The following is a 23,835-nucleotide window of genomic DNA, read 5'->3' as shown; positions in this document are numbered from 1 at the left end:
TTCGGGTCGTAACGCAAGATGTTGGTCGTAAATCAAAACAAAAATTTTAGTCGTAAATCAAGTTGTTCGCATGTCAGGCCAGTCGTGTGTGTGTGTGTGTGTGTGTGTATATATATATACAGTGGTGTGAAAACCATTTTCCCCTTCCTGATTTCTTATTCTTTTGCATGTTTGTCACACAAAATGTTTCTGATCATCAAACACATTTAACCATTAGTCAAATATAACACAAGTAAACACAAAATGCAGTTTTTAAATGATGGTTTTATTATTTAGGGAGAAAAAATCCAAACCTACATGGCCCTGTGTGAAAAGTAATTGCCCCTTGTTAAAAATAACCTAACTGTGGTGTATCACACCTGAGTTCAATTTCCGTAGCCACCCCAGGCCTGATTACTGCCACACCTGTTTCAATCAAGAAATCACTTAAATAGGAGCTGCCTGACACAGAGAAGTAGACCAAAAGCACCTCAAAAGCTAGACATCATGCCAAGATCCAAAGAAATTCAGGAACAAATGAGAACAGAAGTAATTGAGATCTATCAGTCTGGTAAAGGTTATAAAGCCATTTCTAAAGCTTTGGGACTCCAGTGAACCACAGTGAGAGCCATTATCCACAAATGGCAAAACATGGAACAGTGGTGAACCTTCCCAGGAGTGGCCGGCCACCAAAATTACCCCAAGGCGCAGAGGCGACTCATCCGAGAGGTCACAAAGACCCCAGGACAATGTCTAAAGAACTGCAGGCCTCACTTGCCTCAATTAAGGTCAGTGTTCACGACTCCACCATAAGAAAGAGACTGGGCAAAACGGCCTGCATGGCAGATTTCCAAGGCGCAAACCACTGTTAAGCAAAAGAACATTAGGGCTCATCTCAATTTTGCTAAGAAACATCTCAATGATTGCCAAGACTTTTGGGAAAATACCTTGTGGACTGATGAGACAAAAGTTGAACTTTTGGAAGGCAAATGTCCGTTACATCTGGCGTAAAAGGAACACAGCATTTCAGAAAAGAACATCATACCAACAGTAAAATATGGTGGTGGTAGTGTGATGGTCTGGGGTTGTTTTGCTGCTTCAGGACCTGGAAGGCTTGCTGTGATAGATGGAACCATGAATTCTACTGTCTACCAAAAATCCTGAAGGAGAATGTCCGGCCATCTGTTCGTCAACTCAAGCTGAAGCGATCTTGGGTGCTGCAACAGGACAATGACCCAAAACACACCAGCAAATCCACCTCTGAATGGCTGAAGAAAAACAAAATGAAGACTTTGGAGTGGCCTAGTCAAAGTCCTGACCTGAATCCAATTGAGATGCTATGGCATGACCTTAAAAAGGCGGTTCATGCTAGAAAACCCTCAAATAAAGCTGAATTACAACAATTCTGCAAAGATGAGTGGGCCAAAATTCCTCCAGAGTGCTGTAAAGTCTCATTGCAAGTTATATAAGCGCTTGATTGCAGTTATTGCTACTAAGGGTGGCCCAACCAGTTATTAGGTTCAGGGGCAATTACTTTTTCACACAGGGCCATGTAGGTTTGGATTTTTTCTCCCTAAATAATAAAACCATCATTTAAAACTGCATTTTGTGTTTACTTGTGTTATATTTGACTAATGGTTAAATGTGTTTGATGATCAGAAACATTTTGTGTGACAAACATGCAAAAGAATAAGAAATCAGGAAGGGGCAAATAGTTTTTCACACCACTGTATATATAAAAACATCTGTCTGTCCACTTTTCAAGAAAGAACTACTTAACAGATTTAAATCGGGCTTTTTTCTATAATTTTATTGAACATTCTGGTTTATTTTGAGACTCTCTCATCATGCTAAGTATCATAGTTCGGTTGCTTTACAGATTTATTTGCATTAACCCAAGACACAGGCTGTAGGCCGAGGGGAAGGGGAGACAGGACCTCAAGAGTTAGGGAGCCAGACGGAGCCCTACTCACTTACGCGCCAGCCTCCGTTCGAGTTGCTCTACCTCTGGCCACGTGTTGGAGTGTACCTTGGCTCTGCTTAGCTAGCGATACCAATTTGTTCAGCAGACATTATCATCTACAGATTGTTAAAGAGTAACGTATGACGTTTTTGAGAGAGAGACCAGAGCTACGTATGTTTTTTAGAAGGTACCTGCTCATTGGTAGAGATATTACGGCCACGTGCTCTTCTCCCCACGCGGGGGATGCTTTCCCATTAGAGCTGAACACGATCAGATACAGCGCCAGCGTTTGATGTTGGAGGGTACCTACCTTCCGCTTGGCCAAAGTCACCTTGCCAACTATTAACATGTCTGGCAAAGAGATCACAGCTACATTCTTGTTACAGATCAAGAGGCCCTCAGATACGAAAGCTATGAATACAAATTATTACATTTTTTAAACTTTTTTTTATTGATTTTTAAAGTTTGTCCTGTTAATTAGCAGCAGAAACAGGTCCCTAATTAAGAAAAGGGTTAGAATGAAAACCTGTAGCCACTGCGGCCCTCCAGGACCAGACTTTGAGATCACTGACCTAAACAAAAAGCCACACAGAAATGGGGAGAACACGCACACTCCCCATACGTTATTGGATTTGAAGCCAGGACATTGAATCTGTAAGGCAACAACACTAATAACTGCACAATCCTGCTGCCGACATCCAACATACATTTTTTTAAATTTCCACTAGAATTGTGAGGAACAAAAATTATTTTAGGAAGAGTGCAGCACAGACACTACCCCAAAACAACGTCATGCTATAGTTATCACATCATGAGCCTACACCACATACAGTAGAGTAGCACTTCAATGCAATAAGAAACAAGTTGAAATTTCAGCGACAGAACTCTATCAATGAATGTTTTGCTCTCATTGTGGGGTTCTCTGGGTGCTACTACAGTTCTCGGTAACAGAGATGGACAGACATAAATGAAGAACAAGGCCAAAGTGAAAGTCTTGTGAAGAATAAACACTGCAATTTTTCTTTATTTGCAATCTTAGTGTTTACAGTTTGTGATATTTTACTGAACTAATAAGAGGGAGATAAGGAATAAAGTGAAACAGGACATGGAAACATTCATTTCCGTAGATTTTCAGAGTTATGGAAATTACACTTATAAACTGAATGCCTAATATAACCCCAGTTCCAATGAAGTTGGGACGTTGTGTACAACGTAAATAAAAACAGAATACAATGATTTGCAAATCCTTTTCAACCTATATTCAATTGAATACACTATGAAGACAAGATATCGAATGTTCAAACTGATAAACTTTATTGTTGTTTTGCAAATCTTCACTCATTTTGAACTTGATGCCTGCAACACGTTCCAAAAAAGCTGGGACAGGGGCAGCAAAAGACTGGGGAAGTTGAGGAATGTTCAAAAAACACCTGTTTTGAACATTCCACAGGTGAACAGGTTAATTGTAAACAGGTGTTTGTCATGATTGGGTATAAAAGGAGCATCCCCAAAAGGCTCAGTCATTCACAAGCAAGGATGGGGCGAGGTTCACCACTTTGTGAACAACAGGGTGGGCAAATAGTCCAGCAGTTTAAGAATAACGTTTCTCAACGTACAATTGCAAGGAATCTAGGGATTTCATCATCTACTGTCCATAATATCATCAAAAGAGAATCTGGAGAAATCTCTGCACGTAAGCGGCAAGGCCGAATATCAACACTGGATGCCCGTGACCTTCGATGCCTCAGGCGGCACTGCATTAAAAGCCGACATCATTCTGTAAAGGATATTACCACGTGGGCTCAGGAATACTTCAGAAAACCACTGTAAGTTAACACAGTTTGTCGCTACATCTACAAGTGCAAGTTAAAACTCTACCATGCAAAGCGAAAGCCATATATCAACAACACCCAGAAACGCCGCCAGCTTCTCTCATCTGAGATGGACTGACGCAAAGTGGAAAAGTGTGCTGTGGTCTGACGAGTCCACATTTCAAATTGTTTTTGGAAATCATGGACGTCGTGTCCTCCGGGCCAAAGAGGAAAAGAACCATCCGGATTGTTACCAGCGCAAAGTTCAAAAGCCAGCATCTGTGATGGTATGGGGGTGTGTTAGTGCCCATGGCATGGGTAACTTGCACATCTGTGAAGGCACCATTAATGCTGAAAGGTACATACAGGTTTTGAAGCAACATATGCTGCCATCCAAGTAACGTCTTTTTCAGGGACGTCCCTGCTTATTTCAGCAGGACAATGCGAAGCCACATTCTGCATGTGTTACAACAGTGTGGCTTCGTAGTAAAAGAGTGCGGGTACTAGACTGGCCTGCCAGCAGTACAGACCTGTCTCCCATTGAAAATGTGTGGCGCTTTATGAAGTGTTAAATACGCCAACGGAGACCCCGGACTGTTGAGCAACCAAAGTTGTACATCAAACAAGAATGGGAAAGAATTCCACCTACACAGCTTCAACAATTAGCGTCCTCAGTTCCCAAACGCTTATTGAGTGTTGTTAAAAGGAAAGTATATACACAGTGGTAAACATGCCCCTATCCCAGCTTTTTTGGAACGTGTTGCAGGCATAAAATTCAAAATGAGTGAAGATTTGCAAAACAACAATAAAGTTTATCAGTTTGAACATTCGATATCTTGTCTCTGTAGTGTATTCAATTGAATATAGGTTGAAAAGGATTTGCAAATACTTGTATTCTGTTTTTATTTACGTTTTACACAACGTCCCAACTTCATTGGAATTGGGGTTGTATTTAAATTACCAAAGAAGACTTTAACGGGGCGGCACGGTGGCGCAGTGGTAGTGCTGCTGCCTCACAGTTAGGAGACCCGGGTTCACTTCCCGGGTCCTCCCTGCGTGGAGTTTGCATGTTCTCCCCGTGTCTGCTTGGGTTTCCTCCCACAGTCCAAAGACATGCCGGTTAGGTGGATTGGCGATTCTAAATTGGCCCTAGTGTGTGTGGGTGTGTTTTTCCTGCGGTGGGTTGGCACCCTGCCCAGGATTGGTACCTGCCTTGTGCCCTGTGTTGGCTGGGATTGGCTCCAGCAGACCCCCCGTGACCCTGTGTTTGGATTCAGAGGCTTGGATGATGGATGGATGGACTTTAACAGATCCAGAAAATTAAATGACAACATGTCGTTGCGATGTATTTACCATAAACTAAACATTTCAATCGTGTCTGCGTGGGTTTCCTCCCATAGTCCAAAAACATGCAGGTTAGGTGCATTGGCGATCCTAAATTGTCCCTAGTGTGTGTGTGTGCGCACCCTGCCCAGGGTTTGTTACCTGCCTTGCGCCCTGTGTTGGCTGGGATTGGCTCCAGCAGACCCCCCCGTGACCCTGTAGTTAGGATATAGCGGGTTGGATAATGGATGGATAAACATTTCAATTCTTTAGCATTCAAAGAAAGTTGAAACATGGATCTAATAAACAAACAAAAAAAAAAAAAACACGCATAGGCACACCGCCCCATTACTACATACCTTATTTGCCAACTTCTTGTTTAATTCCTCCACAATAGCATCATTCAGTCTGCTCTGGAATTGCCAGGGTGGGATGCGGACAGTGTCAACCATTTCCACCAGTGTGAACATGGTGCAGGACACTGGTTCAGACAGGCAGAAGGCACACCCAAAAACTCCTACAGATGAGGGAAATGAAGAAAAAATGCAGTTTAAATGTTACTTGGCAAACCTTGACCAACTCTGCCAGTCTGAAGACTCTTGTCCTACACATTAAATTAAAGTTTACCTTGCTGTATAAAAGAACAAAGTAAACAGACAGCCTGCACAAAATGTGATGAGATCCACTACCTTCCGTCTATTCAGGTTTGTCCATCCCATACGTTCAGTTGTACAGCTAGTGTCTTACTGGTTATTACCTGACACGGAAAGGAGCCAGCATTTAAAGGGTAATTTCTATGTTGTTATGTGTATGACAATAAAACTGTGTGGAACCAACTGCTTTAAATAGAACACGGCTATAAGACTTGTGGGTGTCACTAATTTGGCAAGAGTTTCAGTAGGATTCCTGCACACATTCACCCGGTGTAGTGGCTTGTGCGCTGGATTCTCATTCTCCAGGCTGCCTGTTCAGTTCCTACATGTGATTTCCTCAACAAGCCTCCTAACCCATCTGATAGCAAACTATTACAAATGATTCTTTTTATTTATGAAAATTAAATTATACGAGGGATGTTCAAAAGGTTTCCGCACTTTGTTTAACTATTTATTAAGAATTTCAAAAACAAATGACATCACTTTATTTGCAATGCAAATTTCCCAGCATTGTACCAACTTTTTAACGCCATCAGCAAAAAATGTTTTTTGCCTCCACCGTTTCCAACGAAAATAAAAAAAGTGCAGAAACTTTTTGAACGTCCCTCGTAATACATGAGCAAAATTACAGTTGCACATGAAAAGAAATATACAACAACACAAGAGATGTAAATATCCATATTTATAAAAAAAAGTCAAATACAGCAAACAGTACAAAAAGAAAAGAAAGGGGGCAGGGGTGTGTCTGCTCATAAAATCTACATTCAGCAATAATGTTAAGCATGTTTACCTCGATTTCTTTTTCATGTACTTTAATGATTTACATGTACAGTGCAATGCAAATTCTTCAATAAAAAGCACTGATGAAGACAATGACATTTAGGAATAATAATTTTCCCTAAACTGCGGTGGGTTGGCGCCTTGCCCGGGATTGGTTCCTGCCTTGCGCCCTGTGCTGGCTGGGATTGGCTCCAGCGGACCCCCGTGACCCTGTGTTTGGATTCAACGGGTTGGAAAATGGATGGATGGATGGAATTTTCCCTAAAACAGCAAGGCACTCAACAAACAAATTATCCTCTATTAGAATTGCAAAGATTACTTCATTCCCAGTAAATTACGAAGGGGGTATGGATGTAATCAATCAGACAAATTACAATAAAGGCAGTGGGAAACCAGATGGTTTGTAGTCTCAATACTTACTACACAAAATGCACAATTATCGTGATCAATAAGCCCAAGAAATTTACCTCTGATTTACAAAGATCATAAAATATTTCATAGTCAGCCTCTTTAGCTTTTGGAGACAAAGCTAATTTAAAGAAGCCAAACATGCAGTTTCTTTAAATTGGGATCACGTTATGATGAAAGAAAGAGGATTTCTACAAAATTGCAAAAGTTATTACTGCTTTGTGCAAATATGACAAATTACTTTATTTAGCAAAATCTGGTTTAAAAAAAATCCTGATTACTAATCAGTAAAGGTGGAAGAAGAGGACGGAGAATCAAGTAAGGTGTTGTGTTTTTAAACATCAGAATGAGGGAGGCTGCAATCCTCCGAATAAGAGTATCGCATTCAGTTTTATACAAAACTCATCAAGTAGTAAGAGATTATTACCATATTCGTCTAACAGATCAGAAAGGAACCAAAAAATTCCTCTCCATCCAATCATTAAAAAAACGAGACTTCTAATAAATAAAATCTTCAATTATAGATAGGAAACATATGTGGTATAAAATTAGGCTTGTATAAAAGTTTACTGCACATCAGAACTTTACAAGCAAATTGTAAGAATGGAAACGACTGTAATGCACACTTATCTTCCAAGTCACTTTGGTTACAGGCGTCTGACAAGTAAAACAATATCTTCTTCCCCACAACAAAAATAAAATTACAAAACCATGCGGAGAATGCTGAACAACAAGAACGTCCAGCCCGAAGAAAAATATTGCACAGTACCTTTTTAATCCACTGTCACAAATGGAGCAAGACACGGAATAACACTGCCTCCATACAAACAGTGCATTACGACGGAAAAAAAGAAAACATTTACAATATTATAAGGTTGACGTATAAATTACAAGACCACACAGCTAAGTACCGGTCCGCGATTCCAGTTGTAACGTAGTTAAACGGTGACACCTGCTTTGCGACAGTATGCGCGGTTTAACGGCAGAAGGTCTTACAGTTAAATCGGTTTACGACGTGAGGACTGACACTCATTCCTATCCTGGATGAGGTAAAGCAGGTGCGCCCTCGTAAAATTAAAACATTAACATCACTCATCAATGATTAATTCAAGAACAAAGACGGTTCTTCGTGCATGGCTAGTTTTAAAACTTTGACCCGCTAAGGAAAAGCATTATAAGGCAGTGCAAAAGATTAAGCGAAACAGGTTTATACGGCAGTGTGTGAGATGCATCTGTTAGTGGGTTAACAAAATGACATTTCGTCTAGGCTAATAACTCATATTGATTACAATGTTCTCACATTTTAAGATTTTCCTCAGACCTGGTCGTTAATCCACGAAGGGCAGACTTTTATAATAAGGTGAGAAATAGCTATAGTTAACAAAGACGGTGAGGGTAAAGATTAAAGGTTACTAAGCGTTATTAGATTATTCATTCTGTTAGATGTTCTATTTAAACATTAGAGTTTGGTTTTCATTTGCAGCCAAAGTTTCCCTGCAATCATATTCAGTTCACGTCTGGAAATAAAACATTGACCACACAGGCTGTTTGGGGACGATCACTTGGGTTATATTTTTTACATTCAAAATGTGCATTTCCCTCATCACTTTGAATTCACGACGCGTTATACCTCTGTACTTCCCAATCTGTTATAATGTATGTGACATACTCCCTTAAGAAAGCAAGCGTTTAAACTAACTGAACCGGGTACGTTCAGGCACTCTGACCCATTAGGTTACAGGCTGGTGACATTTGGCACGAGCGACTATCAAACGTATGAAAGCAAAATCGAAGACACGCTAGCCTCCCCAGGGTTTGAGAGTCTATATAGAGTATTACCGACTGTGACTCCAGCATTGTGCCTTTTTTATTTCATTATGTATACATGTCAAACAACACGAAACTGGATATACGTCAGATGCTCTCGTATCCGGTCTGGTCTGATTGCAGACTTCACTCAGAGTTCCCTGGCGTAAATTTCCCATTCTGCGTGGCTGTATTTAAACTTGACACCAAGGTAAGGGGGTTCGATTCTCGTACCTGTTGATTTTTGTTGTTGCTCTTTTATTTTTCTGCCTGTTTGGACTTTAAACTTAGAAACAAGAATACATATTCCACTACAGTAGCACTAAATAGACTTTTTTTGTGTATTTATTTATTAGAAAGGTGGCAAAATTTGTTTTGGGAATAGCAATTTTCTTCTACAAATTATTCGGTAATATTTCCACGAGCTGTTTATTTGAGGATATATAAATTGGTGTAGTTGTATAAACAGAAATGAAATCCTTTTCTTTAGAATGTTTGCTAACCTCTGCCCGGCAGAGTGATGAAGCGGCTAGCGGTAATTATGGACCCTGCCTTAAAGATATAAGTAGGGGTGTCCAATTCTGAAGGGTCACAGTGGCTGCAGATTTTCCCTTTTTATTAATTACTAGCCAACTTCTGATAACGAAACACACTTTTTACCCTAATTTGACTAGCATTTTGAGATTCAAGACTCTTTTTTTTTTCCGTTCATCAGTAATCAAACAATAACGATATGCTGACAAGACGAACTAAATTGATCCAATTTGCAGCTGTGTGGTCATCAGGTTAAAGTCTTGATAAATAATTAATTTGTTTTAGTCCATAAAATATTGGGTACCCTTTAGAAAAAAAAAAGATGTCTGGTGGTCGGAATACGCGCACCAAAACCCCAGTGAAATAACTAATGGGTTTCACTAACAAGAAGAGTTGGCTTCTAATTAAGAGATTGGCTAGATTTTGAGATCTCCGTCTCCGCTGGTCTATGTTCGCTCGATTATGTTTAGCTGCTAACTAAAAAAGAAACTTTTTTTTTTAATTAAGAAGTCTGAGTTTTGATAAGCGTGACAATTAAAGCAAATCGAGAAACGTCTGTTCAATTAGCAGCAGAAAGTGGCAGGACACTGCGTCCCTCGGGATCCGAGTTTAACACCGCTGGATTACAGAATTCAACGAAATGCCCATTTCTGTGTACTATACTGGAGAGCTGCATTCATTTATTTGACAATAACACTTAATTTGTGCCTTAGAATGTGAAGTTTCACGCTGCCAAGAGACTGAAAATCAGTGCAAATTCTAGCCCATCCATGGGGTCTGCAGATTCTCCTCCTCTTATCTCCATATGTCATACCTTTCTTTCTGTAACCTTTATAAGGTGGGAACTGATTTGTACACATGAGGGTTCCTTTTCCAAGAATTCTTTATACCCAATGCTGCTGGAAAAGGCTTCAGCCTCCCACAGGCCAGACAACTGATGGATGTAACAGTCAGGGACCCTAACGTTATACCTTTCAGTACACTCACTGATCAAATTCTTACAAACATACTGAGTAGGGACTCCTTTTGCTCTCAAAACAGCCTCAGTTCTTCATGGCTTGTAATCCACAAGATAGTGGAAATATTCCTTGGAGGTTCTGGTCCATGTTGACCTGACTACAACGTACAGTTTGTGCAGATTTGTCAGCTACATATTCATGTACTCCCATTCTACCACATCCCAAAGTCATTCTATTTGCTCCAAGTACTGAAGGACACCAAACTCTTTGTCATGAATACATGAATCCAGTTTGACACCTTTGTGTTTTGACATGGTGCATTATCATTCTGGAGTTAGCAATCAGAAAATGGATAAATTGTGGGCATGGAGGAATGTACATTGTCAACAATACTCAAGACTGTGGCATTCAAGCAATGACTGATTGGTGTTAATGAGCCCAAAGAGTGCCACGCAAGACATTTCCCACACCAATACATCACCACCAGCTTGGACAGTTGACAACAAGGCAGGGTGGGTACACAAAGTCATACAGCTGGTGCCAAATTCTGATTCTACTGTCTGTATATTTCAGTTGAAATTGAGATTTGTCAGATCAGGCTGCATTTTTTTTTAACCAGTCTTTAACTGTCCAGTTTTGTTGAGCCTGTGCCCACTGCAGCCTCGGCTTTCTGCTCTTGGCTGAAAGGAATGGAACCCAGGGTGTCTTCTGCTTTTGTAGCCCGTTGTCCTCAAGGTCTGCTGTGTTGTGCTTTCTGGGATGCTTTGCTGCTCATCACGGTTGTACAGAGCGATTATCTCAGTGATGGTAGCTTTTCGGCCAGCTCAAACTGGTCTGACTATTCTTCCCTGACCTCCCTTAACAACAAGGCAGTTCTGTCCACAGGGCCACTGCTCACTGAATGTTTTTGCTTTTTGGACCATTCTGAATAAACTCTAGAAGCTGTTGTGTGTGAAAATCTCAGCAGTTACAGAAATGCCCAAAACAAAAATCATTGACTTTGCATTTTTTTCTAGTTTGGATGGCTGATCTGAACATTAACTGAAGCTCCTGACCTGTATTTGCTTGATTTTATGCATTATGCTGCTGCCGTGTGATTGGCTGATTAGACAATTGCATGGATAAGTAGGTGTACAGGTATCCCAAATAATTTGTGCAGTGAGTGCAGATTATGTGTTTATCTCTGCTGTTGGTAAGTCTGCCACATTCAATTACAGTGGGTACGGAAAGTATTCAGACCCCCTTCAATTGTTCACTCTGTTATATTGCAACCATTTGCTAAAATCATTTAAATTAATTTTTCCCTCATTAATGTACACACAGCACCCCATATTGCCAGACAAAAAAAAAGAATTTTTGAAATTGTTGCAGATTTATTAAAAAAGAAAAACTGAAATATCACATGGTCCTAAGTATTCAGACCCTTTGCTCAGTATTTAGTAGAAGCCCCCTTTTGAGCTAATACAGCCATGAGTCTTCTTGGGAAAGATGCAACAAGTTTTTCACACCTGGATTTGGGGATCCTCTGCCATTCCTCCTTGCAGATCATCTCCAGTTCTGTCAGGTTGGATGGTAAACGTTGGTGGACAGACATTTTTAGGTCTCTCCAGAGATGCTCAATTGGGTTTAAGTCAGGGCTCTGGCTGGGCCATTCAAGAACAGTCACAGAGTTGTTGTGAAGCCACTCCTTTGTTATTTTAGCTGTGTGCTTAGGGTCATTGTCTTGTTAGCACTCTGGAGAAGGTTTTTGTCCAGGATATCCCTGCACTTGGCCGCATTCATCTTTCTCTCGATTGCAACCAGTTGTCCTGTCCCTGCAGCTGAAAAACACCCCCACAGCATGATGCTGCCACCGCCATGCTTCACTGTGGGGACTGTATTGGACAAGTGATGAGCAGTGCCTGGTTGTCTCCACACATAGTGCTTAGAATTAAGGCCAAAAAGTTCTATCTTGGTCTCATCAGACCAGAGAATCTTATTTCTCACCATCTCAGAGTCCTTCAGGTGTCTTTTAGCAAACTCGGTCTCAGATAACTGCAGGGTTCTCCATCCTTATAAAACAGTACCTTGGCCTATATAATCGAACTAGCACCACTAACTAACAATGGGCCTTGTGATCAATGATATTTAAATCGTCCATTGATCAATGGCCATAAGTACCATTCACAGAGAGTTGGGGAATGACTGCAATCACCCATTGTAAGATGGTTAAAGACGTACCTTAGGCCCCCTTCTCAGTTCAGAGATGGTTGTTCCTTTTTCACGTAAATGATCTCCTTGACTCCTCGCTCAAACCAGCGTTCCTCCCTGTCCAGGATGTGCACATCTTCATCACTGAAAGAGTGACCACTGTCCTGTAGGTGTAAATAGACTGTGGAGTCGTGGCCTGACGAGGTAGCTCTTCTGTGTTGTGCCATCCACTTCGCCAGTGGTTGTTTGGTTTCCCCAATGTATGATTAACAGCAATCCTCTTGGCACTTAACTGCATAAACTATATTACTCTGCTTGTGCCGGGGCACCCGATCCTTGGGGTGAACCAATTTTTGCCATATCGTGTTTTGGGGTTTGAAAGCCACCAAGACTTGGTGTTTTGAAAAAATGCGTCTGAGCTGTTCTAATATACAGAAAAAAAACTAAAGCTTTAATCAATGCTTCTTTGCAGGGCGCTAACAGATTAAGAAAACCCCAAAGTAGCCTTTATTTTACTGTTATACTGTATTGAGGATTACTTGTGTTTTGTTCTGTGTATTGTATTTTATTGACCCCTTTCTTTTTGACACCCACTGCACGCCCAACCTACCTTGAAAGGGGGTCTCTCTTTCAACTGCCTTTCCCAAGGTTTCTTCCATTTATTTTTCCCCCAAGTAGTATTTTTTGGGAGTTTTTCCTTGTCTTCTTAGAGAGTCAAGGCTGGGAGGCTGTCAAAAGGCAGGGCCTGTTAAAGCCAATTGCAGCACTTCATGTGTGATTTTAGGCTTTACAAAAAATACATTGTATTGTACTGTAGCCTGTGTTGTTGCATGCAGCAAGTTCACAAATCTGTTCCCATGTACTTGTAGTTACTCACTGTATGGACCCTGATACAGATCTAAATAAATAAAGGTTCTTTCTGGAACTTTCATGTGAATGGGTCTTTTGGGAGCCAAAAATGGTTCCCCCTACGGCATTATTTTCAAGTGTCACTCGGGTATCTTTATACTTAAGAGTATGGGTGCACTGAAAGATAACCATGCCTGGACGGGAGATTTGACCAAGCCCCAAAACCAGCGATACCTCACACGAGTCCACCTTAGAATGATCAACTTAACCTACCATGAATTGTATTGTCGTATAGGAGGTGACTGGGAAAATGTGCCAATCTCATACAACAACCGTTTACTGAACTGGGTCTTTCAAACTATGAGACAGAAGCACCAACCATGGGGTCAGTACGTCTACCTAAACCTGTAACCATAAAGTTTGCAGCACTTATTAATAGCTAGCTTTTATGGAGCAGCAAGTTTCACTTTTATTTGAGGTGTTATCACCCGGACTCCGACCTCCCACAAACTCCAGCATTGCTATATTTCAATCAATTCTGGTCACATCTAAAGATGGGAGAGAGGTCGACCTACTTGCATGTAAAAGGAAGGGCTGATTTTTTTTTTTTGCTTTCGCTGTTTTACGTTTGTTTTAATACTTTTATTATTATTTCAGTATTAGAATTTTTCTCCCTGTTACCCCGTCGCCGCTACTTAGCGTCTTTGATCAGAGCTGTGACCTCACCGAAAAGGGGCGTGTCTCACGAAGAGAAAAAGGTTCACGATCTCGCGTTTCGCTGTCTGCAGACGGAGATAATGGTGTCGGACGCAACCGAGGGGGACTAAGCTGGAAAAAGCAGTTGCCGGCCAGTCTGAGGAAAGGTGCCCAGTGACAGTCAGTAGGGGAAGCTCCTACTAAAGCCGGACTGGAGTGAAATATACGAGTCGGCGCTACAACTCGCTGAGCCCGACGAAGTATTATAGCTGCTCCGGGAGCTGTCAAGCTTTACACGACACGAAGGACAACAGCGGCGACAGGCGAGGACTGCAAGGTACCATAGTGCACATCCACACACAGACAGACGTGGAGTGTAGCGTCGCAAACATCTTACGGGGTATTTAGTTAGAAAAGAATGCATTATTGTTTCTAAAATCAGTTTTTTTTTTGTTTTGCGAAAATTCCACACCCTCCAGATGCGAACAACTGGATGAGTAAGTAATACTTATTCGACACGATGGGGGTTGGGGGATTTGTGGTATAGGGCAATTCTTTTTAAATCCAAAACCAAAAACAAATAATAATTATAATACTGTTCTAATCGTTTAATAGTACTCCATTCTGAAAAAAGATAGCAACACCCGAATAATCGGTGAGAATGGGGAACCGGAGGCTTCATGATACAATAAAGAGTGATACCATCTGTTTTTAGATTTTCAGACTTGTGATATCCACCTCGCCGCAAATACAATACCGATGTAAAACCACACCTAAACACCGTTTTACTTCTTTTACCTGCCCCCAAAATAAAAAGAAATAAATAAAACAAAGCTACCACATCTAGCTGTCACTATCATATGATACTTAATCACTATAAATACAACCCTTGCATGTCCCTTTCTGTTAAGACACTGTGTTGTGTGCCTTACAGCTGTTTATTTAAACAGACGGGCTCGCTTGCTTTGTTATACTTCAGTATCACACGTTATTGTTACTTGATTAATGACGCCGAAGACAGACTGTTTAACGGATTTACCGTGCTGTTGTCTTCCCACATATCCGCGCTGCCATCACTATCCTTAATTAACAGTCTACCTGTCAATCTGTCCGCCCACCTATCTTCAGTTGCTATTTTTTCCGACATGCTATTGTGGTCTACAAGGACATGTTGTGGGCATGGGGACCCAGTCTTCCTGACGCCACTAACGTGTCTAACGGTAAATTACCATAGTCAATGGCAATGACCTCCGATCCGCAGACTAGCCGCGGTCACCTTCAAATGCATGTAGTGGCTGCGGAATGATGGTGCGTGTCTGTGCGGTGCAGATGATGGGGATGTTCACGCACTCCTCGCCTTTGCAGACCGTTATTTTAATAAAATGTAAAATCCTAAATCGAACATCTAGTCCGCGTTTGATGGTCCATAATGGAAGTGCAAGTTCGTTACCGGGCCATGCTTGCGAATTATCGTGACGGGTAGCTGACGAAACAGAGAGCTTCCCGGCACAGAGTGCGTGTCACTTTTTTAATGCTTGGCACGACGTAGTGAATTTTGATTGCTTTTATATTTCATTACATTTTTATCGATTGTGCGTGTGGTTGAAGTATTCGAAAATGGAATCCTACCACACCGCCTTCCTTCCCCAAACAACAACAGATTCATTTGGAGTTTATTTTTTCTCTTTCTTTCTAGAAAAAGCGATGTGACGAAACGCCTTTGTTTTGATAGTCTTAAGACTGGCTGCCACGGATCTGTCGGCCTTTTCATGTGATCAGTGGCGTTAATTATCTCTTCCTGGATATTTTTTTATACAGTTTTTTCTCTCTCTTTCTCTCTCGGGGGTGTGCCTTCATATCCAAATATGCGTTTGCTTTTATTTCTGTTTGGTGGTGATGACCCACATTAGGGTCGATCGGTCTATCTACCGATCAATAAAAATCCGCCATTCTTAAAAGTGTATTCTATCAATTACGCCGGGTTTACGTTTCCTACTGTTCACTGTTTTTTAAACAAAGTGCTTTTCAGTTTAGATTGCTATCTCGCTTTAAGGTACCATGGAATATAAAAGAATGCTGTAAACGGCAACGTTTTCGTTTTTAGCCCAGAATATTCTAATCAAGCGTACTGCCATTAAAGAGTTCAGGGCGCTATACAGGGATTACACATATAGCAAAAACACAAGCAACGCTAACAAAACTGTGCAACTTATTAAAATGAGTATACTTGGATACAGTAACCTCAAACCCTTGCCTGTTTCAGATTGTAACAATTCTAGGTCATTGCACATTTTGAAACGAATCAAACGACATTCTCCTCCATCTAATTTTGTAACTTGTTGATCCACTTTAGGGTTGTGGCAATCCGGTGCCCACCTCTGAGCACCGGATGCCACACGGTTCTGTTGCTGGAAACGTGCATTTCCATCCATCCGTCCATTTTCAAACCAGCGTATCCTAAGCAGGGTGTTGGAGTAGTTGGAGCCCCACCCCATCAAGTGTAGGGGGCAAAGCAGGAACACTGCATGGACAGGACACCAGTCCATCATGAGATGAACACACCCATATAGGGCCATGTTAGCAATGCCAACTCACCTTACCTGCATGTCTTTGGGAATATCCAGAGCAACTGGTTTATGCCCATGCAGACACAAAGAGAAGATGCAAACCAGTGAGCACCTGGAACATGAATCTTGTTGCGAGGCACCAGTGCTACTACAGCATCACCCTGCTGCCCACACTTAATTTCAGTTGAATGCCAAATTTCTGAAAACATTGCCATTATTTTTGAGGATGAATGCACTCTGGGACAGACCAAGAGAAACTAAATAGGAAAGACTTAGCAATACAAAAAAAACAAACTACATTTAAATAAAAAAACAGTATTGGAAATGGAATAATCTAAGTTACTAATATGACAGCACAGTTTATATAATAATCATACTCCTCCCAAAAAAAAAAAACCTTGTTATTCCATTTATTTTTCCCTGCGCAATTTGCAATTTATTTTTTGTGTACCTAAAACTAGACTGAGTGGGTTCAGGTAATGGATGACTGTATATGTGCCTACACTCTTAAAACCAGCAGTTCCCTTAATGGTGCTTTACAGGATTCTGTGGTTTCTCGTAGAATTATTACCTGGCAAAGAACCATTTCTTTCTGTGAACATATATGAACTTGGCTCTTTATGAAGGTTCCTAATATGTGGACAAAAGAGAAATCTTTAATGTCTAGTAGGCGACACAGATCAAGAAAGCCAGTGTTACTGTATGCAGCAAGAGTCCTTTTAAAATCAGGAACCTATTGGTATTTCATAAATCTGTTATCTATTCATGTCTATTTATGGAACCTATTACAGATCTAAAATAAATCACGGATTCTGGAACCTTCATGTTGATTGTCTTTTTGGAACTAAAAACAGTTTGCTTATGGCATCACTCTGAGGAGCCACTTCGGCACTTTTATTTTTAAGAGTGCATGCGGTTAACCTGCTTATTAAATATTCTCTATTCTGAAGCACTATCGCTTTACCACTTCTCTGCATCAATGTCCAAGTGATATTAAATTGACATTCTCAAACCAGCTCAATCCAGTTTAGACTTGTAGTGGTGCTTTAGCCTTCAAATGCCTTTTAAATGTATCAGGAAAATTTGCCCCATTTTAATTTTTACTTTTTTAGACTTCACCTCCATCCCATTCATAATGACAAATCTCTGTTTGTAAAACCACTTTCACTTTCAGGGCTTTCTCAGGCCATACATAGCATTAGGCTATAAGAGGAATTTAACTTCACTCAGAAAATAAACAAAATGTAGGAAAGCATTTGTAATCAATGGAAAAGTACAAGTACTTGTCCCCATCCATCCTTTGATGATTTCAAAGTGATTTTCCTTTTACAGAATCACAGTGAAATGTAACCTATCTTAGACATAAGACATACAACAAGAAGAACAAAGTAAATTCAAGAGAGAGAGAGAAGTGGGCGGCACACATTTTAAATTTAGTGCATAAGAGGAGAATGTGAAGTGAGGATACAACTGTTTATATGAAAACATCCTCACAAGTAAACAGATATGGCTGACACTTAAGTACCCCTAACTGCTGTGTGAGTCAGATGCAGGGCTGGACACTTTGTGTTTTATTGTGATACATCACAAGTGGTTGTCCTAGATGATCCATGCCCTATGTCAGGGGTGTCCATCTCCGGTCCTGGTGGGCCACAGTGGCTGCAGGTTTTCATTCTACCCATCTTCCAAATCAGTGAGCCATTTTTGCTGCTGATTAACTTGTTTTGCCTTAATTGACGTGACTCAGACCCCTTAAGTTGTTTTGTTTTTCCTTAATGAGCAGCTAAATAATAATGTGACACAAAACAAGCCGCCACAGGACCAGCTAACCTGAAAATAAAGAAAGGTGAAGGTCTCGGTCATGTTGGACTGCTCAGGTGACCAAAACATCTCGTCGGTGGTCTTGGAAAAAACAGAAAATCAACAGAATGAGAGCAGCAACAAGTCCTGATATTCAATAATGACTTTAATTAACAGCAAGAACTGGCTTCCCATTAAGAGACTGGTTGGAGTGACATTGGCCAGAGTTTGACATTCCAATTTAGCTGGTCATCTGTTGGCTCGTTTCACATCTCATTTCTTTTTGACTGGCATATAATGAAGAAACAAATCATTTCAGAGCACTGAATCCTTAAAAACAGGGCTATTAAAACGAAGGGAAAAGGATTTAGAATGACTGATTAGGAAAAGGGTTAGAATGAAAACCTGTAGCCACTTGTGGCCCACCAGGACCAGAGTTGGACACCCCTGCCCTATGTGAATCTTTTCTTTTTTTTTTTTTTTAAATGAAGATGTTATATTTAATATCTTTGTGAAGAATCTGGGCTGCTTGTAGGTGGGGTGGTCTATTAGGTTGACAGTAGACCACATGCTAGAGGTACAGATCACATTGTCACTGCTTGGTGTTGATCTAGCATAGTGATCACTGGAAAGGCACTATAATAAGGACTAGAAGATTCATCTCCAGTAAGAAGACACCCCATCCTTGTTCACTCACTGATGGTGCCCCCGGATGTACTTGCCTGACATGGCTCTCCTCGGCTTGCCTGAATAGTTAAGATTTGTCTCTGCTGCCATCATTGCCTGGGGTCAAAATGGCATTCTTCTGTTCTTGCTCTGGCACTAAATTGTCGCTCAAGTCTGAGGAAAGTGAGAAAATATTTTCAGATCTTACTAAGGGAGGTCAATGTTTGTTGACACATTAGCCAATACTCATTTCACAACTTCCTTTCAAGGTTACCATGGCAACCGGCATATGGCAAAAACATTGGCACACTCCTCATTAAAGAAGCTTGTGGATAAAAATAATGTGTCTCATTGAAGAGAGCAAGGCACACAAACATGTGGGAGGACTGGAAGGGAAAGAGCCTTCAAGGTTTAAATCTTCAGTCTGGTGCGGAGGCCTCCTGCTTCTAAGTGTTGTTAATTAGCTTATGATTTAAGGTATGAGGAAGAGGAGGAACTGGCTTTTGAAGATTTAGACCTTCACAGCACCTTTATGTAAGATCCTAAGCTTTTCTGAGAAGGGAGTTCCTGTACATTTGCGTGTGTGGGGAATAGGGAGGAGAGATCCCCCCAATTGCTTTGCATATGGAGATGTGAGCTGCAGACTGCGGAATGGGGCAGATCAGCATCTGCACTTTGGTGTGCAAATCCATTCCTGAGGCGTTCTGGCATAAACACGTTGCATGGGTGTTTTGTAGTTCTTTCAGGATGGGACATGCAGCGGAGGGCTTTTATATTCCTCCTCAGCGAGCTGAGCACCGGGCATATTCTATTTTTGCTCATGTGACCTAGCAACTGGCTGGGAATGCAAATGTGGCTGCCACTCTGCCTGAAGGCCTTACTTGTCTGAATGAGTGTTTGTGGGCACTTACATATTCATCTACAAGGAAGAACAGGTTTGCTTTCTTTTTAACTACAGTAAAAAGTAGTGAGCAAGCTGTTATTAGGCACCATCCCTGGAGAGCACTTTCACATTAAAAAAAATAAACTTGGTAAATAAGCATGGTAGGTGACTTACCCAAGATCATGTAGAGGGTACTTTATGGATTTAGGTTTTACTAGTGGTATCTTCTCTGATCTTCTTATAGATCCTGTTTTCAAAGAACAGCCACAGAAGTACTAACAATTTGTGTGTCCAGAATAGTGTTTGACTATTATGCAAGTGTTACTAATGGCGCTTTTCCACTGCATAGTACGGCACGACACGGTTCAGTTCAGCTCACTTTTGGGGGGTTTTCCACTGGGAACAGTACCTGGTACCTGGTCCTTTTTTTAGTACCACCTTAGCCGAGGTTCCAAGCGCGCCGAACCGTTACCAAAACGTGACGTGTAAACTCTGCTGGTCACTGATTGGCCGGAGAAAATCGTCATTACTGCGTCACTGAACTTGCGACACGAGACACAACAGACCCGCTAGATTTTTAGCACAGCCAGCAAAGGTTCAGACGCACCATTTTGTTTTAACCAAAAATGGCTGTTTTGTGGTCTATTGAGGAAGTACAGACGTTCCTCTCGTTGGTAGCCGAGGAGCGGATCCAGCGAGAGCTGGATGGGGCGACGCGGAATGAAAAAGTTTTTCAACTATAACGACACGTGAATAATCCCGCCCACTCTAAAGCGGTACTAAACTGCAGTCGAAACGCAAACCGAGCCGAACCAAGGTGAGCTGTACTGAACCGTGCTGTGCCGTACTATGCAGTGGAAAAGCGCCATTAACCACCTAATCTAGTTTAGGGTTATGGACTGGTGTGTTCTGGAATACACTGGCATTAAGGTGGGAACTAACTCTGGACAAAGTGCCAGTCTGTCAAGCACATATTGTACCCACACTCTCATTCAGTGCCTGCCTGTATTTGGAATCTTCACTTAACCCAGTTTGAATGTCTCTGAGTATGTGAGAGGAAAATCCCAATCTGACATATGGAGAACATGCAGACTCCATACAGGCAGTGGCCAAGTGCAGGATCCAAACCCTGGACATTGGAGGTGTGAGATGATGTTGATACTGAAAAATAAAGATTAAGATGTGAAGGTCAAAATGTCCATGTTGACTCCATTGTGCTCCATGAGTCTATTTGGATTTCTCCCCAAATAGTTTTCTACCTCATCCTAAAGATGCTTGATTAGATTAAGATCTGTTTACCCTGCAGGTGATCACTTTCAGGTGGAATATTTTTATGTTTCTGGAACAATTCCACCCCGTGACTGTAAATTAGATTAAGTTTGTTTGAAGGTGGATGAATAGATAGAACTTTACCAAGTGTCTCTCTAGCCTTGTAGCATTGAGTGTTATCCTGCTAAAAAATCCATCTCCATATGGGTGCATTAGGAAGTACCTGCTTGGCAGTCATTTTTATTTGCATTTATATTCAATCTTGCGTGCCATAAAAAACACACCCCACATTACAATGTCACTACTCGCCTCTATTGTTCATAACTCACAGGAATGGATCCATGGAGTCTTGGGATATTCATAATATCCTGACCCTTGAATCTGTAGGATTAGGACTCACCAGACCACATGAGGCATTTTCTGTCCACTGGTGTCCAACGTTTACATTCCTTAACTCAATACAAATGTCCCCCCCCACCCCTGCGTTCTGCTTCTTTCTGACCAGAGTTGAACCCGTTTGGGTTATAGCAGCTATCAGCATAACGCTGTCAAGCAATGACAAGTTATGAGTTCTGATATTTCTCTTTCTGTATCACTGCTGTAGTTGACTGACTGCAAACGCCCTTTCTCTGCACAACTTACATCGGGTTCTGTCAACTCCTCTGATCAACAATCTGTTTCCAACGATGCGACTCACACTAGCCAAAATGTTTTTGGAGTTGCAGCCCATTCTCAATACGCCTGTGATGCTATCATGTTTGAAAACCTTACACCAGGGTGGCTATTCCTGAACTTGAACTGTTGTATCTTGTGCTCATTACCTTACCGTGTTCAGATCTAATTAACTCTTAAGTTTTGTCCATTTTTCATCTCTATTGGCATAAACAGACATACACATGATCCATCTGTATCTGTTTAGTGAATTTAAATAATACTATATGCACATATGGTTATATCCCTGACTATGTAGTCCATTACAGTACAGGGTAAAGGCAGAAGTACCTAGTAAAGTGGACATTTAAAGAATATAACATGTTTTATAACAAGCACTCTTATAAAGCAATATATAAAGAGTTTAAGGTGACAGGTCCTCACAGTGAAGGACTGAACTCATTCTTCTTGAATGCAGCAATTGATCAATCCATTTTTATCTTAAATATTATATAAATATATACAGTATACATGTGTATATATATGTGTGTATATATGTATATATATATGTGTGTATATATATATGTATATATATGTGTATATATATATGTGTATATATATATATATATGTGTGTATATATATATATATATATATATATATATATATATATATATATATATGTGTGTATATATATATATATATATATATATATATATATATATATATATATATATATATATATATATATATATATATATATATATATATATATATATATATATATATATATATATATACATATATATATATATATATATATATATATATATATATATATATATATATATATATATATATATATATATATATATATATATATATATATATATATATATATATATATATATATATATATATGTGTGTATGTATACACACTATACATCGATCAGAGAGTCTCAAGGGTATAGAATTTACCAAATAGGCTTGGTTGTGTTAGACCCATTCTTTTTGAGCAATGTGCTCAGTCAATTTTTATTTTATATTCAACTTTCATAGTAAGTATGGTCACAATATGTCTTACAAAGCAGATCTTGAATGGAATCTTAGCCAAAAGAGCCTTACAGATGATAACCTGAACCCCTCTGGCCTACACAACACATGTCCCCTATGATGAGCCTAGTTACCTAAACACTGAATAATTCCTCAGACACCAGTGAATGTCTTCTACATTGGAACTATTGGCTTTATATAGACAGAGGGCGAGAGAGAGATGGTGATATATATATAAATAAAATGAGAATGACGAAAGGAGGGCTCACAGCTGTATGCTTACAAATCATTCAAGCTGTGTCTTGCTTTGTAGAATACCCAAGTAGATCAAACTAGCCTTTACATAAGAGAATGTCTTATGTCTGAGAAATGTTCTTGTTGCATAAGCAAATGAACAAACCCATGCGTAATATGATACTTTGCTTACACATATATATATATATATATATATATATATAAAATACACAATACAGTGGTGGGCAAATGTAGGTTTACAGTTGTTTGTGTGGAAAAAGACATGCAGGTTATGAATAATAGAACAGCTTTATTAACTAGGGCAGAGTGATGGCTCAGAGGCTAGGGATCTACAGTACACTAGCAATTGGAAGGTTGCCAGTTCAAATGCCGTAAATGCCATAAGTAATTCCACTCCATTGAGCCCTTGAGCAAGGCCCTTAACCTGTAATTGTTCCATCCAGGGTATAACGTTAACCTGCATCCAGCCCTGGTAGCAGGTCTCCCAACCGCTGGGAAAACTTGGGGGTTGGTGGCAAGATTGGCACTCCAGACCCTGTAATAAAACCTCACAATGTTCCATTCCATTCAAATTAGTGTGGTGTTGAGGCGTCACCCTTGGGTCCTAATTTGGGATCCTAAGGTAGTTTTTCATATGGTGGGTGCAGCAACTTGCTGTATCAGAGCCTGCTTCCAACCTCTCTCTATTAACTCAATAGCTTTAATAACATTATTAACTCAAAAGAATGTCACAAGATTGTAC

General features: G+C 40.4%; 2 protein-coding genes across 8 annotated transcripts in view; one reads left to right on the top strand and one right to left on the bottom strand.

The window, feature by feature from the left end:
• The window catches only part of polr3h (polymerase (RNA) III (DNA directed) polypeptide H), an 80,982-nt gene that overhangs the window by 26,931 nt on the left and 30,216 nt on the right, over nucleotides 1-23,835 (bottom strand). For 2 of the 3 annotated variants that reach the window (XR_005635224.1, XM_039765474.1), the window contains exons 3-4: nucleotides 19,041-19,158; nucleotides 5,436-5,593 (exon numbers count right to left, since the gene is read on the bottom strand). Coding sequence is in view for 2 of the 3 variants with exons in the window: in XM_039765474.1 (XP_039621408.1) it covers nucleotides 5,436-5,593; nucleotides 19,041-19,098 (216 nt within the window). In the remaining variant the exon portion in view is untranslated. Of the gene's footprint in view, nucleotides 1-5,435; nucleotides 5,594-7,686; nucleotides 7,894-19,040; nucleotides 19,159-23,835 lie in introns of those variants that run through there. The other variant, XM_039765475.1, reaches the window with a different exon arrangement.
• csdc2a (cold shock domain containing C2, RNA binding a) overlaps nucleotides 8,837-23,835 on the top strand; it is a 29,751-nt gene continuing 14,752 nt past the window's right edge. Inside the window, exon 1 of one of the 5 annotated variants that reach the window (XM_039765479.1) lies at nucleotides 8,837-8,934. The gene's annotated coding sequence lies outside the window, so the exon portion shown is untranslated. Of the gene's footprint in view, nucleotides 8,935-14,015; nucleotides 14,289-14,354; nucleotides 14,449-23,835 lie in introns of those variants that run through there. The other 4 variants (XM_039765481.1, XM_039765478.1, XM_039765476.1 and 1 more) reach the window with 4 other exon arrangements.

Source organism: Polypterus senegalus, chromosome 10 (assembly GCF_016835505.1).
Source record: "Polypterus senegalus isolate Bchr_013 chromosome 10, ASM1683550v1, whole genome shotgun sequence".
Classification (NCBI taxonomy): Eukaryota; Metazoa; Chordata; class Cladistia; order Polypteriformes; family Polypteridae; genus Polypterus; species Polypterus senegalus.
Note: the sequence above shows the minus strand (reverse complement) of the source record. Positions and strands in the feature narration are given on the sequence as shown.